The 11,404-nt window shown below is 37.9% G+C and overlaps 1 protein-coding gene across 4 annotated transcripts in view; it reads left to right on the top strand.

Annotated features, from left to right (window-relative positions):
* Positions 1-10,633, top strand: part of MACIR (macrophage immunometabolism regulator) — a 19,294-nt gene extending 8,661 nt beyond the window's left edge. For 3 of the 4 annotated variants that reach the window (XM_030848865.3, XM_060296080.1, XM_030848875.3), the window contains exons 3-4: positions 4,890-4,939; positions 8,154-10,633. In XM_030848865.3, the coding sequence (XP_030704725.1) occupies positions 8,177-8,800 (624 nt within the window). In that variant the 5' untranslated portion in view covers positions 4,890-4,939; positions 8,154-8,176 and the 3' untranslated portion in view covers positions 8,801-10,633. The remainder of the gene's footprint in view (positions 1-4,889; positions 4,940-8,153) is intronic. The other variant, XM_030848883.3, reaches the window with a different exon arrangement.
* Positions 10,634-11,404: the final 771 nt, after the last annotated feature.

Below are 11,404 nucleotides of genomic sequence, written 5' to 3' on the forward strand. Positions count from 1 at the left end.
GTTATAGATGTACTTATATATGTAAATGAAAAGACATTCTAGCAGAGCTGCAAAAGGGGAAATGAACCAACTTGAGAGGTGGTGAGTTACCTGTCATTGAAGGTGTTCAAACAGACTGGACAACCGTTAGATTCCTTTGGATTCTGGGATTAAACAGTATAAGAAGGATTTTTTTTTTTGGCCACTCTGCATGGTATGTGGGATCGTAGTTCCCTGACCAGGGATTGAACCCGTGCTCCCTGCATTGGAAGCATGGAGTCTTAACCACTGGACTGCCAAGGAAGTCCACAGAAGGATTTTAAAGAATTTTAAAATTTGGAGGAGCATCAAAAACTTGGTGTGACAGGCTTATTTATTTTATTTTATTTTTTGGGGGGGTACGTGGGCCTCTCACTGTTGTGGCCTCTCCCGTTGCGGAGCACAGGCTCCGGACGCGCAGGCTCAGTGGCCATGACTCACGGGCCCAGCCGCTACGCGGCATGTGGGATCTTCCCGGACCGGGGCATGAACCCGTGTCCCCTGCATCGGCAGGTGGACTCTCAACCACTGCGCCACCAGGGAAGCCCGACAGGCTTATTTTTAAAGTCAGGTTTATTGAAGTATAATTTATATACAGTAAAATTCACCCTTTTAAGGTGTATAGTTTGATGACTTTTGACAAATGTAGCCATTTGTGTAGTGTCAATGTATAGAATATTTTCATCCCCCCCACAAAATTCCCTTGTGCCCCTTTGTAGTATGCCCTCTCCTCCCAGCCTCAGCCCTTGGCAGCCATCGATTGATTTCTGTCCCAGCAGTTTTACCTTTTCCAGAATGTCATATAAATGGAATCACAGAGTATATAACGTTTTCTGTCTGCTTCTTTCACTTAGTGTAATCCTGGTTTGTTCCTTTTCATTGCTGAGTGGTATTCCATTTTATACATGAACCACAGTCTCTTTGTCCGTTACCCTGTTGGTGGATATTTGGATTGTTTCCAGGTTTTTTTGTGGTTATGAATGAAACTGTCATAAACATTCATGTTCAGGTCTTTGTGTGAACATATATTTTCATGTTTCTTAGGTAAATACCTACAGGTAAGGTGGGTGGGTTGTTTAATAAGCATTTATTTAACTTTATAAGAAATTGCCCAACTGTGATCCAAAGTGGCTGTACCTGACAGAGGCTTCTAAGAAGCTAAAATAACTGTAACTATACCAAAGTATGTGCAGATGAAGAAGCCCAATTCTCATTCAGTGCATAAATTTATTTGTATTTTATATCCAGTTTTAACAAGTTTGATTAGCAGATTTTTTTAAGCACAGCAGTGGATTAGAAACAGTAAATTAGAAGGCCTTAGGGATAGGTTGTTAGCAGTTGGAAGCAGCCAAAAACGATATTCACTAATGTGACTATAATTACTGATTAAGGAAAAGAAGGCAGGAACTTACAGGAGTGAAATTCTTCTATCTGTTAAGTTCTATGTCTATAAGACAAGTTCCCAAACATGTCTGCATATTAGAAGCACTTGCGGTATGTTTTAAACATGTCAGAGTCCAGGCTACGCCCCAGATGATTTAAATCACAGACCTGGGATAGAGCACAGCCATCAGTATTTATTGAAGCTCCTTGGATGTGTCAGTGTGTAGACAGCTTTGGGAACCATGTGCTAGAGGCACAGCATGATGACATTGAAGGAGAACTGGACTTGAAGCCAGGAGACCTGGAACTGCACACCTGGCCCTGGGTAGGCCCTTGCCTTCACGGCTTACATGTCCTCTTCTCTGTAATTGGATGTTCCGGGAAAGTGAACTCCTAGATGACTCTGGCACTAAAACTAGATAGATCTAGATATCACTGGACTGATAATGGTCATGCTTAGGAAGGACTCCATTTCCCAAGGAATGACTCTGTTCTGAATGGTTCGTTTCAGGTACCTCTTGAAAAAGATTTTGTTCACATGATATTTTTGTTCTGTATATTTAGACAGTTACATTACATCTGTTTTGTCTTAAATTTTGTTGCTATGTGTTGCTAAAAACAGTTCAAGCATACTGGAGCAGTTTTTTGATTACTGAGGGTGACTTTTTTTGATAAGCCTGATTAAAAAAAAAACACTCCCAGAATGCAGTACTTCTCAAAATAATTCTTTGTATAGTAGTTGTGAAACTTATCAGCTATTTTCAGAGCTGGTCTAAGGAGCTGAGGCATCTAGGTTATATTTTCAAAATGTTGCTCCTGGTGCCAAATGTATAGGAAGTTTGGCCTCTTGGAGGGTGTTCAGAGCTGAGTAGATTCCATGGTCACTTTCTTTTGAACGTGCTGGTCTTGATGCATCAGGTTCCCCTACATGTGTGTTGTGGTTTGGACTTTTTGCTTTAGTTTCAGCTAAACTTCACAATTGCATGCTGTACCCAATGTTTTAAAAATGTACACTGTGTACATTTTCCTGGTAAATATTGAAGTGTTTCCTTGTTTAGCGTTGTCTAGTTTTGAGTCCTCATATATTTCAAAGAAACAGAGTGGTGCCTGTGAACATTGCCAGGTCTTCCGTATGCTGTATAAATATACTTGAGTGCCACTGTTGCTGATTGGATTGTGAGGGAATTTGATATTGAAGACCCTTAGGTGTCATTTAAAAAAATTACAGTTGTTTCTGGTACTTGTTTATAAAACTCAGTTATAAAAGCAGTGTTCAACTACAAGTTGACTTTTTTATGCTTGTTGCATTTTCTGTTCTAGACTCTATTCCACAGAATATTGCTGCTTCTGGTATCATATTTTCTGTTTCCAGTTTTTATTTTTGCTTTAAACTGCATATGAAAGGCATTAATGGAAACAGTAAGGGTCTCTGTTGTTGGTCTCCAATTTGTAGTGCTCTGTGGTGCAGAAGTTAGCAGTGGGCCTTGATTTCTCGGTTCACATTTATTCTTAAGGATGCAGTGGGCGTGGTGCCTGTTGCATATATACCTGCAATATTTACAGAGAGTGCTTTGTAATTGTTTATCTTGGCAGTATGTTTTTTTGATACAAGTTGTATTTTAGAATATAAAACAAAATGCTTAGTCATGAATGTTGTTAAAAATAACAAACCCATAAGCAGAGTTTTCATGGTAAAATACAAAGAATATACTGCTAACACAGGCTACATCCAATGTAGTCACGATAGCCGAGTTCCCTGATGAATGCCTTTAATAAGAAATTTTGCAGTGAAAATTATTGGACATTCATATATGCTGACTTTGAGACCTTTCGGTCTTTATTGTCTTTCACGTCACCCCCATTTTTTTAGAGAGTACTTCCCCCTCTTCAGATGGGACAGTACCTACACTACTGCTGCCCATTAAAAAGATAAGTAAACGTTGATTGTGTAACTGCTCTCAGGATCTTGCTCCAATATTTAAATCTACTCAGGAAATTTTCGGCAATTTAATAGCATAAAAAGTTTTGTTTTCGGTCACATTGAGGAGTGGAAGGTTATGCTGCTTAGTCAGCACTCTACCCAGCTAAAAATAAAATATTTACTTGCCAATCAGCCAGCTTCCACATAGCTTTCTTAGTGCCACACAGTAGATGTTCTTTAGAAAGGCAAAATATAAGTAAAAAGGATCATTTTTTTAAATCTGTGCAATTTGCTGAGTCCTGTTTGCACCATTCATATTCCTACATGAGTGTCAAGATCTGAAGATGTTCTTGTATATAGGACAGTATGCTACAGAGACCATGAAAGCACCTCAAAGAACTGTTAGTTTTGAGAATATGCAATCGTTTGGAACAGGAGTACTGATGTTTTATAACTAAAAACTGCAGTTTTCCAGCCCTTAGAATTACTCATCAGAGGTTCAGCAGGTAGCAGCTGTTATGTGTGTAATATCTAAAATGAGCTTTTTCATGTTCCAGTACAGCAGGACTCTCATTCAGAAGTGTTACATAGAGCATTGATCCTTAGTTCCTAGGTTAAAAATTTTTGTTAGAGGATATTAGAAATGCTTATTTCTTTAACTTTCTGGTTAAGTAGTGTTTTCTACAGGGAGTGTGTTGTTTACATTAGTAAAGTGTAGTAGGTGTCTTACATATGGCAAGTTTTCTTAAAGTATGGTAGGCTGCTTGGTTGACATTTCCAGAGTTCTTAAACTACATTTTCTGCTGAACAATCTAGGTTAAATCATTGTCTATCAGGTTAGATGTCTGAAGAGCCTGTTGGATAGTTTTGCCCAAGCCAGGTGATATTTTTTATGGTGTTTTGCCTGCTGGAAACTTAACCAGTCATAGTTACTCATCTAACAGAAGTGTCTTTTTCTTGTCACACCAAATCTTGACCTTTATACATCGTCTCACTCACTTTCTTCACTTTTCTGATTTTCTAGGTACTTATTTTTAAGCTGGTATATAATTTCTTTTTCTCTCAAACCTTTGTATCCTGCCATTCATTATGCTCAACCCCTAGAGCTTCTAAGTATTCCTCTTGGTCTGCCTTGATGGAGCAGGATTGACTTAGCGAGGGAGCAAACTTTTGATGATTGCATTGACCAGAGAAGCCTGTGCCCACTCTTCTTTACTGTGACTTTGCACGCTGTTAGCTCGCTTAGCAATTTTTATACTAAGGGGCAAATAAGATGACTTCCAGCTTAGCCTCTTTTTGAATTATCACCCAATTCAGAATGGGTGAAGTGTGAATTCATGAATTTTAGGAAGTTTATAATATACCAGGGAATGCAGTAAGGTGACTGGTGGAAATCCATGGACTGTCATGGACTGCCAGATTTGGAAGAAACCTAGACTGGTTTGTCACTTAATGTGGACTGATGGCTTGAGTGTCACCACCTAGGTAACTCCCCTTGGGTGGTCCCCATCTCCTCCACAGCCCTGATTATTTAGGTTTCACTGACCCTCCTCTCCTTCTCTTTCAGAATGAAGTATCAGAGAAACACTTCCCGCCTGTAGCTGCCTGTCAGGTTAGGTATGTTGGAGGCCTTGGATCTGTCCTCTTGTGCTCTTTCTGGACTGCAGAATTAGTGGGAAAGGAAGGATTAATTTGTCATTTGGCTTAGAGTAAACATTTGTTTGTTCAGCATAAAATCTGATGAGGTTTCATATGGCCCTCTAAAGTTTATTAGATGAGAAATCTTCAGGTTTTTTGCATGCATATCAACGTATGCATGGTAGTCACCTCCTATTCCCATCCTCTCAACAGAGAAATAAATTATACAATTAAATATAAATTTATTTTTACATTAATAAAATAGAATAAAACCAATTAATTTAAAGCTAGAAGTGTTGAGGGATGAAGGTATTTTGGTTAAATTAAAATTGGAAATAGTCTAAGATTTAGAGTAAAAAGTAAGTAATAAGCAAAACTATATGGATCCCTTTGACATTTACTTTATCTCAGGAATCATTCTTTTTTTTTTTTTTTTTTGCGGTACGCGGGCCTCTCACTGTTGTGGCCTCTCCCGTTGCGGAGCACAGGCTCCGGGCGCGTAGGCTCAGCGGCCATGGCTCACGGGCCCAGCCGCTCCGTGGCATGTGGGATCCTCCCGGACCGGGGCACGAACCCACATCCCCTGCATTGGCAGGCGGACGTTCAACCACTGCGCCACCAGGGAAGCCCTCAGGAATCATTCTTGATATTAGTTTTCAGTTGTACTAGAGATGTGTGGACCATAGTGAGGACAGGATGGCATCTGGTAACTTCTTCATAGTCTTGGTTTATTTATTTTCTAATGAAGGAAAAGAAAATACAGCATGCAAATGAAGGAATAAGGTTGGGACTTTTTTTTTTAGCTTTCTGATTGCTTAGATTTTGAATGAATACCCAAATTTTAGAAAATGATTCAATTAGGAAAAGGTTATTTGTTTTACAAAGGGATTCGTGAGAGTTATTTAATATAATAGCCTAATTCAGTAAATATTTAATCTTAAAATCACATTTTTGGACATGTTATTAGTTGACATCGTTTTAATTAGTGATCTGAGACATTTAAAGCTGTGCTACCTACTTCTAATTGAAGATCAAGTAGAGGTAAAGTTTATCAGAAGTGACATTGTCACTCAGTTTCCCTTGGATTTTACTTTCCAAAATTCCATCTGCAAGTTCCTAGGAACCTGGCCATTGTCTGTGGTACTTCTGGTTGCTGGGGTTTTCCAAATATGTAATGTGATCATTGTGATGAATAATATTAGTATTCATTGAGAATTGTTCTGCCATTTACCAGACTATTCAAAAGTGCAGTGTCTTAGGTGTTGCAGAATAAAATAACTGTTAAATCTGTGGTATATTTTAGGATTAAATAGTCAAATAACATTTGATTTTTATATATGTTTAATATTAAAAATGGCCTGATTTACTGGATTTAGGATTAACTTTTAAACTACAAAATGGTTTTCTTTAAATAATTGATTGGAGATATGGAATAAAGAACATTTACAAGGTTTGTGGGAACCTTCCCTTAAGACTCCTCCATACCTTAAAAATTTTTTTAGGTCTAAATTGGATTCTTTGGAGAAATTGATCAGCTTTTGTCTTTTATTGTATGCCCCTTAAACACAGTTGAAGAGTTAATTTTTTTTTTAATTTAAAAAAATTTTTTTTACATCTTTATTGGAGTTTTATTGCTTTACAATGGTCTGTCAGCTTCTGCTTTATAACAGAGTGAATCAGTTATACATATACATATGTTCCCATATCTCTTCCCTCTTGCGTCTCCCTCTCTCCCACCCTCCCTATCCCACCCCTCCAGGCGGTCACAAAGCACGGAGCTAATCTCCCTGTGCTATGTGGCAGCTTCCCACTAGCTATCTACCTTTCGTTTGATAGTGTGTATATGTCCATGCCTCTCTCTCGCTTTGTCACAGCTTACGCTTCCCGCTCCCCATATCCTCAAGTCCATTCTCTAGTAGGTCTGTGTCTTTATTCCTGTCTTACCCCTAGGTTCTTCATGACATTTTTTTTTCTTAAATTCCATATATATGTGTTAGCATATGGTATTTGTCTTTCTCTTTCTGACTTACTTCACTCTGTATGACAGACTCTAGGTCTATCCACCTCATTACAAATAGCTCAATTTCGTTTCTTTTTATGGCTGAGTAATATTCCATTGTATATATGTGCCACATCTTCTTTATCCATTCATCCGACGATGGACACTTAGGTTGTTTCCATCTCCTGGCTATTGTAAATAGAGCTGCAATGAACATTTTGGTACATGACTCTTTTTGAATTATGGTTTTCTCAGGGTATATGCCCAGTAGTGGGATTGCTGGGTCATATGGTAGTTCTATTTGTAGTTTTCTAAGGAACCTCCATACTGTTCTCCACAGTGGCTGTATCAATTTACATTCCCACCAACAGTGCAAGAGGGTTGCCTTTTCTCTACACCCTCTCCAGCATTTATTGTTTCTAGATTTTTTGATGATGGCCATTCTGACTGGTGTGACATGATATCTCATTGTAGTTTTGATTTGCATTTCTCTAATGATTAATGAAGTTGAGCATTCTTTCATGTGTTTGTTGGCAGTCTCTATATCTTCTTTGAAAAAATGTCTATTTAGGTCTTCTGCCCATTTTTGGATTGGGTTCTTTGTTTTTTTATTATTGAGCTGCATGAGCTGCTTATAAATTTTGGAGATTAATCCTTTGTCAGTTGCTTCATTTGCAAATATTTTCTCCCATTCTGAGTGTTGTCTTTTGGTCTTGTTTATGGTTTCCTTTGCTGTGCTGAAGAGTTAATTTTAAAGTTAATTTTTATGTTGGAAATGTTTTGTGGATTCTTGTGAAATTGTGTATGATTATTTTTATTTGCTTCATTATGTTGAGCTCTGTATTGGATTTGCTTAATAATCGCATCAAGGAATAAACTTTGTGTGATTGAAAGGAGCACTGCATTTAGAGAAGTATTGCTGTTGTTTTCTGTTAACGCTTCTCCATATGAATCTTTCAGTAGTCCTTCAGACTTTAATTTAACCTGCCTTTGAGTTCTTGAAGGCAGAGAAGTAGTAGTCATTTCATGCTTGCTGTGGAACATTTAATAGACATAGATAAAAATCTGTCAGATGTACATTGGTTGTTTTTCCGGCTGGTGTTACTTCTTGCTCCCTGAGCCTTCTCAAACCACCCAGCTTGGCCCGAGGCTCTGATCGTTACACTCTTCTAATCTGAGTCTGTCTGCTTTTAGGAGTGTGCAGACTGGTGCCTAAAATGGAAGTAGATGTTAATGGAGAGTCCAGAAGTACCCTGACCACCCTGCCCTTGCCCGTGGCCGAGGTGAGCTCCCCGGGAAAGGCAGAGGTGGAGAAGCCCCGCTGTTCCAGCACTCCGTGCTCGCCGATGCGCCGGACTGTGTCAGGCTACCAGATCCTCCACATGGACTCTAACTATTTGGTTGGCTTCACGACTGGTGAGGAACTCCTGAAGTTAGCCCAGAAGTGCACAGGAGGTGAAGAGAGTAAGGGAGAAGCTGTGCCTTCCTTGCGCTCCAAACAGCTGGATGCAGGACTTGCCCGTTCCTCTCGTTTGTATAAAACCAGAAGTAGGTACTACCAGCCGTACGAGATTCCAGCTGTCAATGGCAGGAGGCGAAGGCGGATGCCCAGCTCAGGAGACAAGTGCACTAAATCTTTACCTTATGAACCTTATAAGGCCCTCCATGGGCCTCTGCCTCTCTGTCTTCTTAAAGGTAAGAGGGCTCACTCCAAATCTCTGGACTACCTCAATCTAGATAAAATGAACATCAAGGAGCCAGCTGACACAGAAGTGCTACAGTACCAGCTTCAACACCTGACCCTCAGAGGGGACCGTGTGTTTGCTAGGAATAATACATGAGTGACTTGCAGAGGATGTAAACCAGTTTAGGTCAGCCTACACTTGGCTAGAAAATTCCACTGTTGTACTCTGTACAGGACTCTTTACATTATAGATGGTTAAATCAGCTAAGTGTTCCTGGAACATAAAAATTGGATCAAATTTTGAATACAGGAATGAAATCACAGGTACTTGAGGTGAAATCATTCTAGAGCACGCAACTGCAAGGAAAACAGAATGTTGACCATTAGTTTGTATCGCTTTTTAGCTGGGAAAAAAAGGCTTTGGTACAGTAATATCGTCTTTAAAATTCTGATACTCAAATTGGAAATGTTATCTGCTTGGTTGTTGCTGACTTGGTATGATTCATTAGAAATTTATATCTTAAGTACTCAAGTACTTCTTTAATCTCTGTACTTTACTATAAAATATATGTAATGATTTGTTTTATGAAATTTAGAACTTGAAGATTGCTAAATTGGACCACGTTTTATTTTTAAATATTGAGTTTAAATATTTTATAACTGGTTTTGCACTGAAAAAAATTAACATTTCAAATTGACAAGAGAATAATCTTTCTTCACTTGCTTCAATAATATTATTGAGCAGTGAATTTTTTATTTCCGCATGGAAAGTTATGGATCTCTATGGCTGTAAAATATTTCTTTATAGCGTTATTAAAGTGTGTCTTAATAAAATTAAATTTGGGATACAAAGTATTTATTTTACAATGGGTGGGGGGAAACTTTACAGGAAAGTTTCCAATATGAAGTTTTCATAAGTTGAAAAAGTTTCCTTAGTGCTTATTTTCTAATTTAAAATTCATCTGGAACTTTAAAATGGAAAGGATTCTTTAAATTGTGGATTATAGGCATAATACTGATTGCATCTGAATGTTCTGTAAGTGAATGGAACTCTAATAGAGGAACTCATGATTTCTACTCTCAAATGCTTAAACTAAGTATGAAGTGATACCATTCAGCATGGCATCGGGTCATTTCAGTTTTAGTTCTGTGCAGCACAGGCACTCATTGAAATTCCACTTTCTAGGATTAGTGCAGGAGCCTAAAGTGCTTCTACAGTTTTAATGGGTTAATCCTGGATTACTTAACAATTTATGTCAATTGCACTGGTTTAATTTGTTGCTAAAGAAATAATGCCCTGGCTTTAGTAACAAATACAGCTCAACTATTCTTGAACATATTTTGAAAAAAAAAAATGTATGTAATGTACCTTTTGTAAAAGTTTCTATTTCTTTTTTTCTTTTTTGACTCTTGAAGGTGCAATTTATTACTGAATTGGCATTTCTGGCAGCATAGACCTCCTTATTTTAAATTTTATTTTGGGGGCTGTGAGTTTCTAAGGTGTTAGCAATCTTGCTTATTAAATAAGAACACCTTTTAATTAAATGAGTGGGTCATTCCTGGTGCAGATGTGACTTTTCTTTGGCCAGAATGAATGACAAACTATTTAGAGCAGAATAACTATTAGAAAACCCTAGGAACTCTTAATCAACGTTGATTATACTTCCACTGAGGCAAATCATGTGAAAGAGCTTCAGGGAAGTTGGCCCATATCTTACTGAGTTGATCAGATTTCTTGGTGGGCTGGAAATTTTCAGCTATTTTACATTTTAAAGTAAATTGCACCTTTGTAACATATTGTATTGACGAATGATCACTAAGATTAACTATATCTATACAGTCATTAGTTTGACAAGAAATAGAATCCTGTCAGATGCCAAAGAGTTGGGATTTTTACGTTTAATGATTAAACACCATTATTTATTGATGACTTACCCTGTGGAACTGTATTATTTCTAACTATGAAATAAAAGGGTGATATAAACACACATTGTTGTGTTGTGCTTTAACGAGGTCCATCATCAACAGGCCAGTTACTGTTCAAGGATTCACCGAAGCAGTTATTTTTAGATTCCATTTTTGTTAAAGAAAATAAAATAATAATTTTGCATTTGGTGCTCGTTCACATTTCAAGGTGAAGGATGTATTCATGGCAATGGTATGTGTTGAGTCACACAACTGTGTGACTGTGAGATCTGTCTCTGCCCATGCGCCTACATAATTTCTTAAGCTAAATAAAAATATGTAGCTATTCCATTTTGTTTTTAAAGACAGGTGTGAAACTCTGCAGCAAAAGTTGGGGGGGGGGTTAAAAGTTTGAGATATATTTTCTATTATGTGATTAGTAAATATATATAATTTAAAGTTTGGTTTCCTAGAAAGAAAGTTTCGAAACTCAGGGTCAGTGGTTTTCAGAATGTGTTGGCAGAGCCCCTTCACTAGCTCAGTCTTGCTTTCCCTACACTTGGTGCTTATGCTCCAGTAGTAGGTAGTGGTATCCTATCAAGAAAAAAGGTTAGGGAGGATCTCTAAGCTGGGGGGAAAAAAATCACATTTTCTTTAGCCTTTTAATATGGTTTCTATTTTTAAATTCTTTTCCCCTCCATTTTCATTCAATTTGATATTCTGTGCTAAACAGGGCATACATTTGGCCGTCATATACCTGCTGATATTATCTTAAAATACATTGCAGTATCATATAACTTTAATTCTTTAATTCTTAATTCTTAATTCTTTAATTCTTAGGCTCAGCTGCTGCATT

Source organism: Globicephala melas, chromosome 3, assembly GCF_963455315.2.
Source record: "Globicephala melas chromosome 3, mGloMel1.2, whole genome shotgun sequence".
Lineage (NCBI taxonomy): Eukaryota > Metazoa > Chordata > Mammalia > Artiodactyla > Delphinidae > Globicephala > Globicephala melas.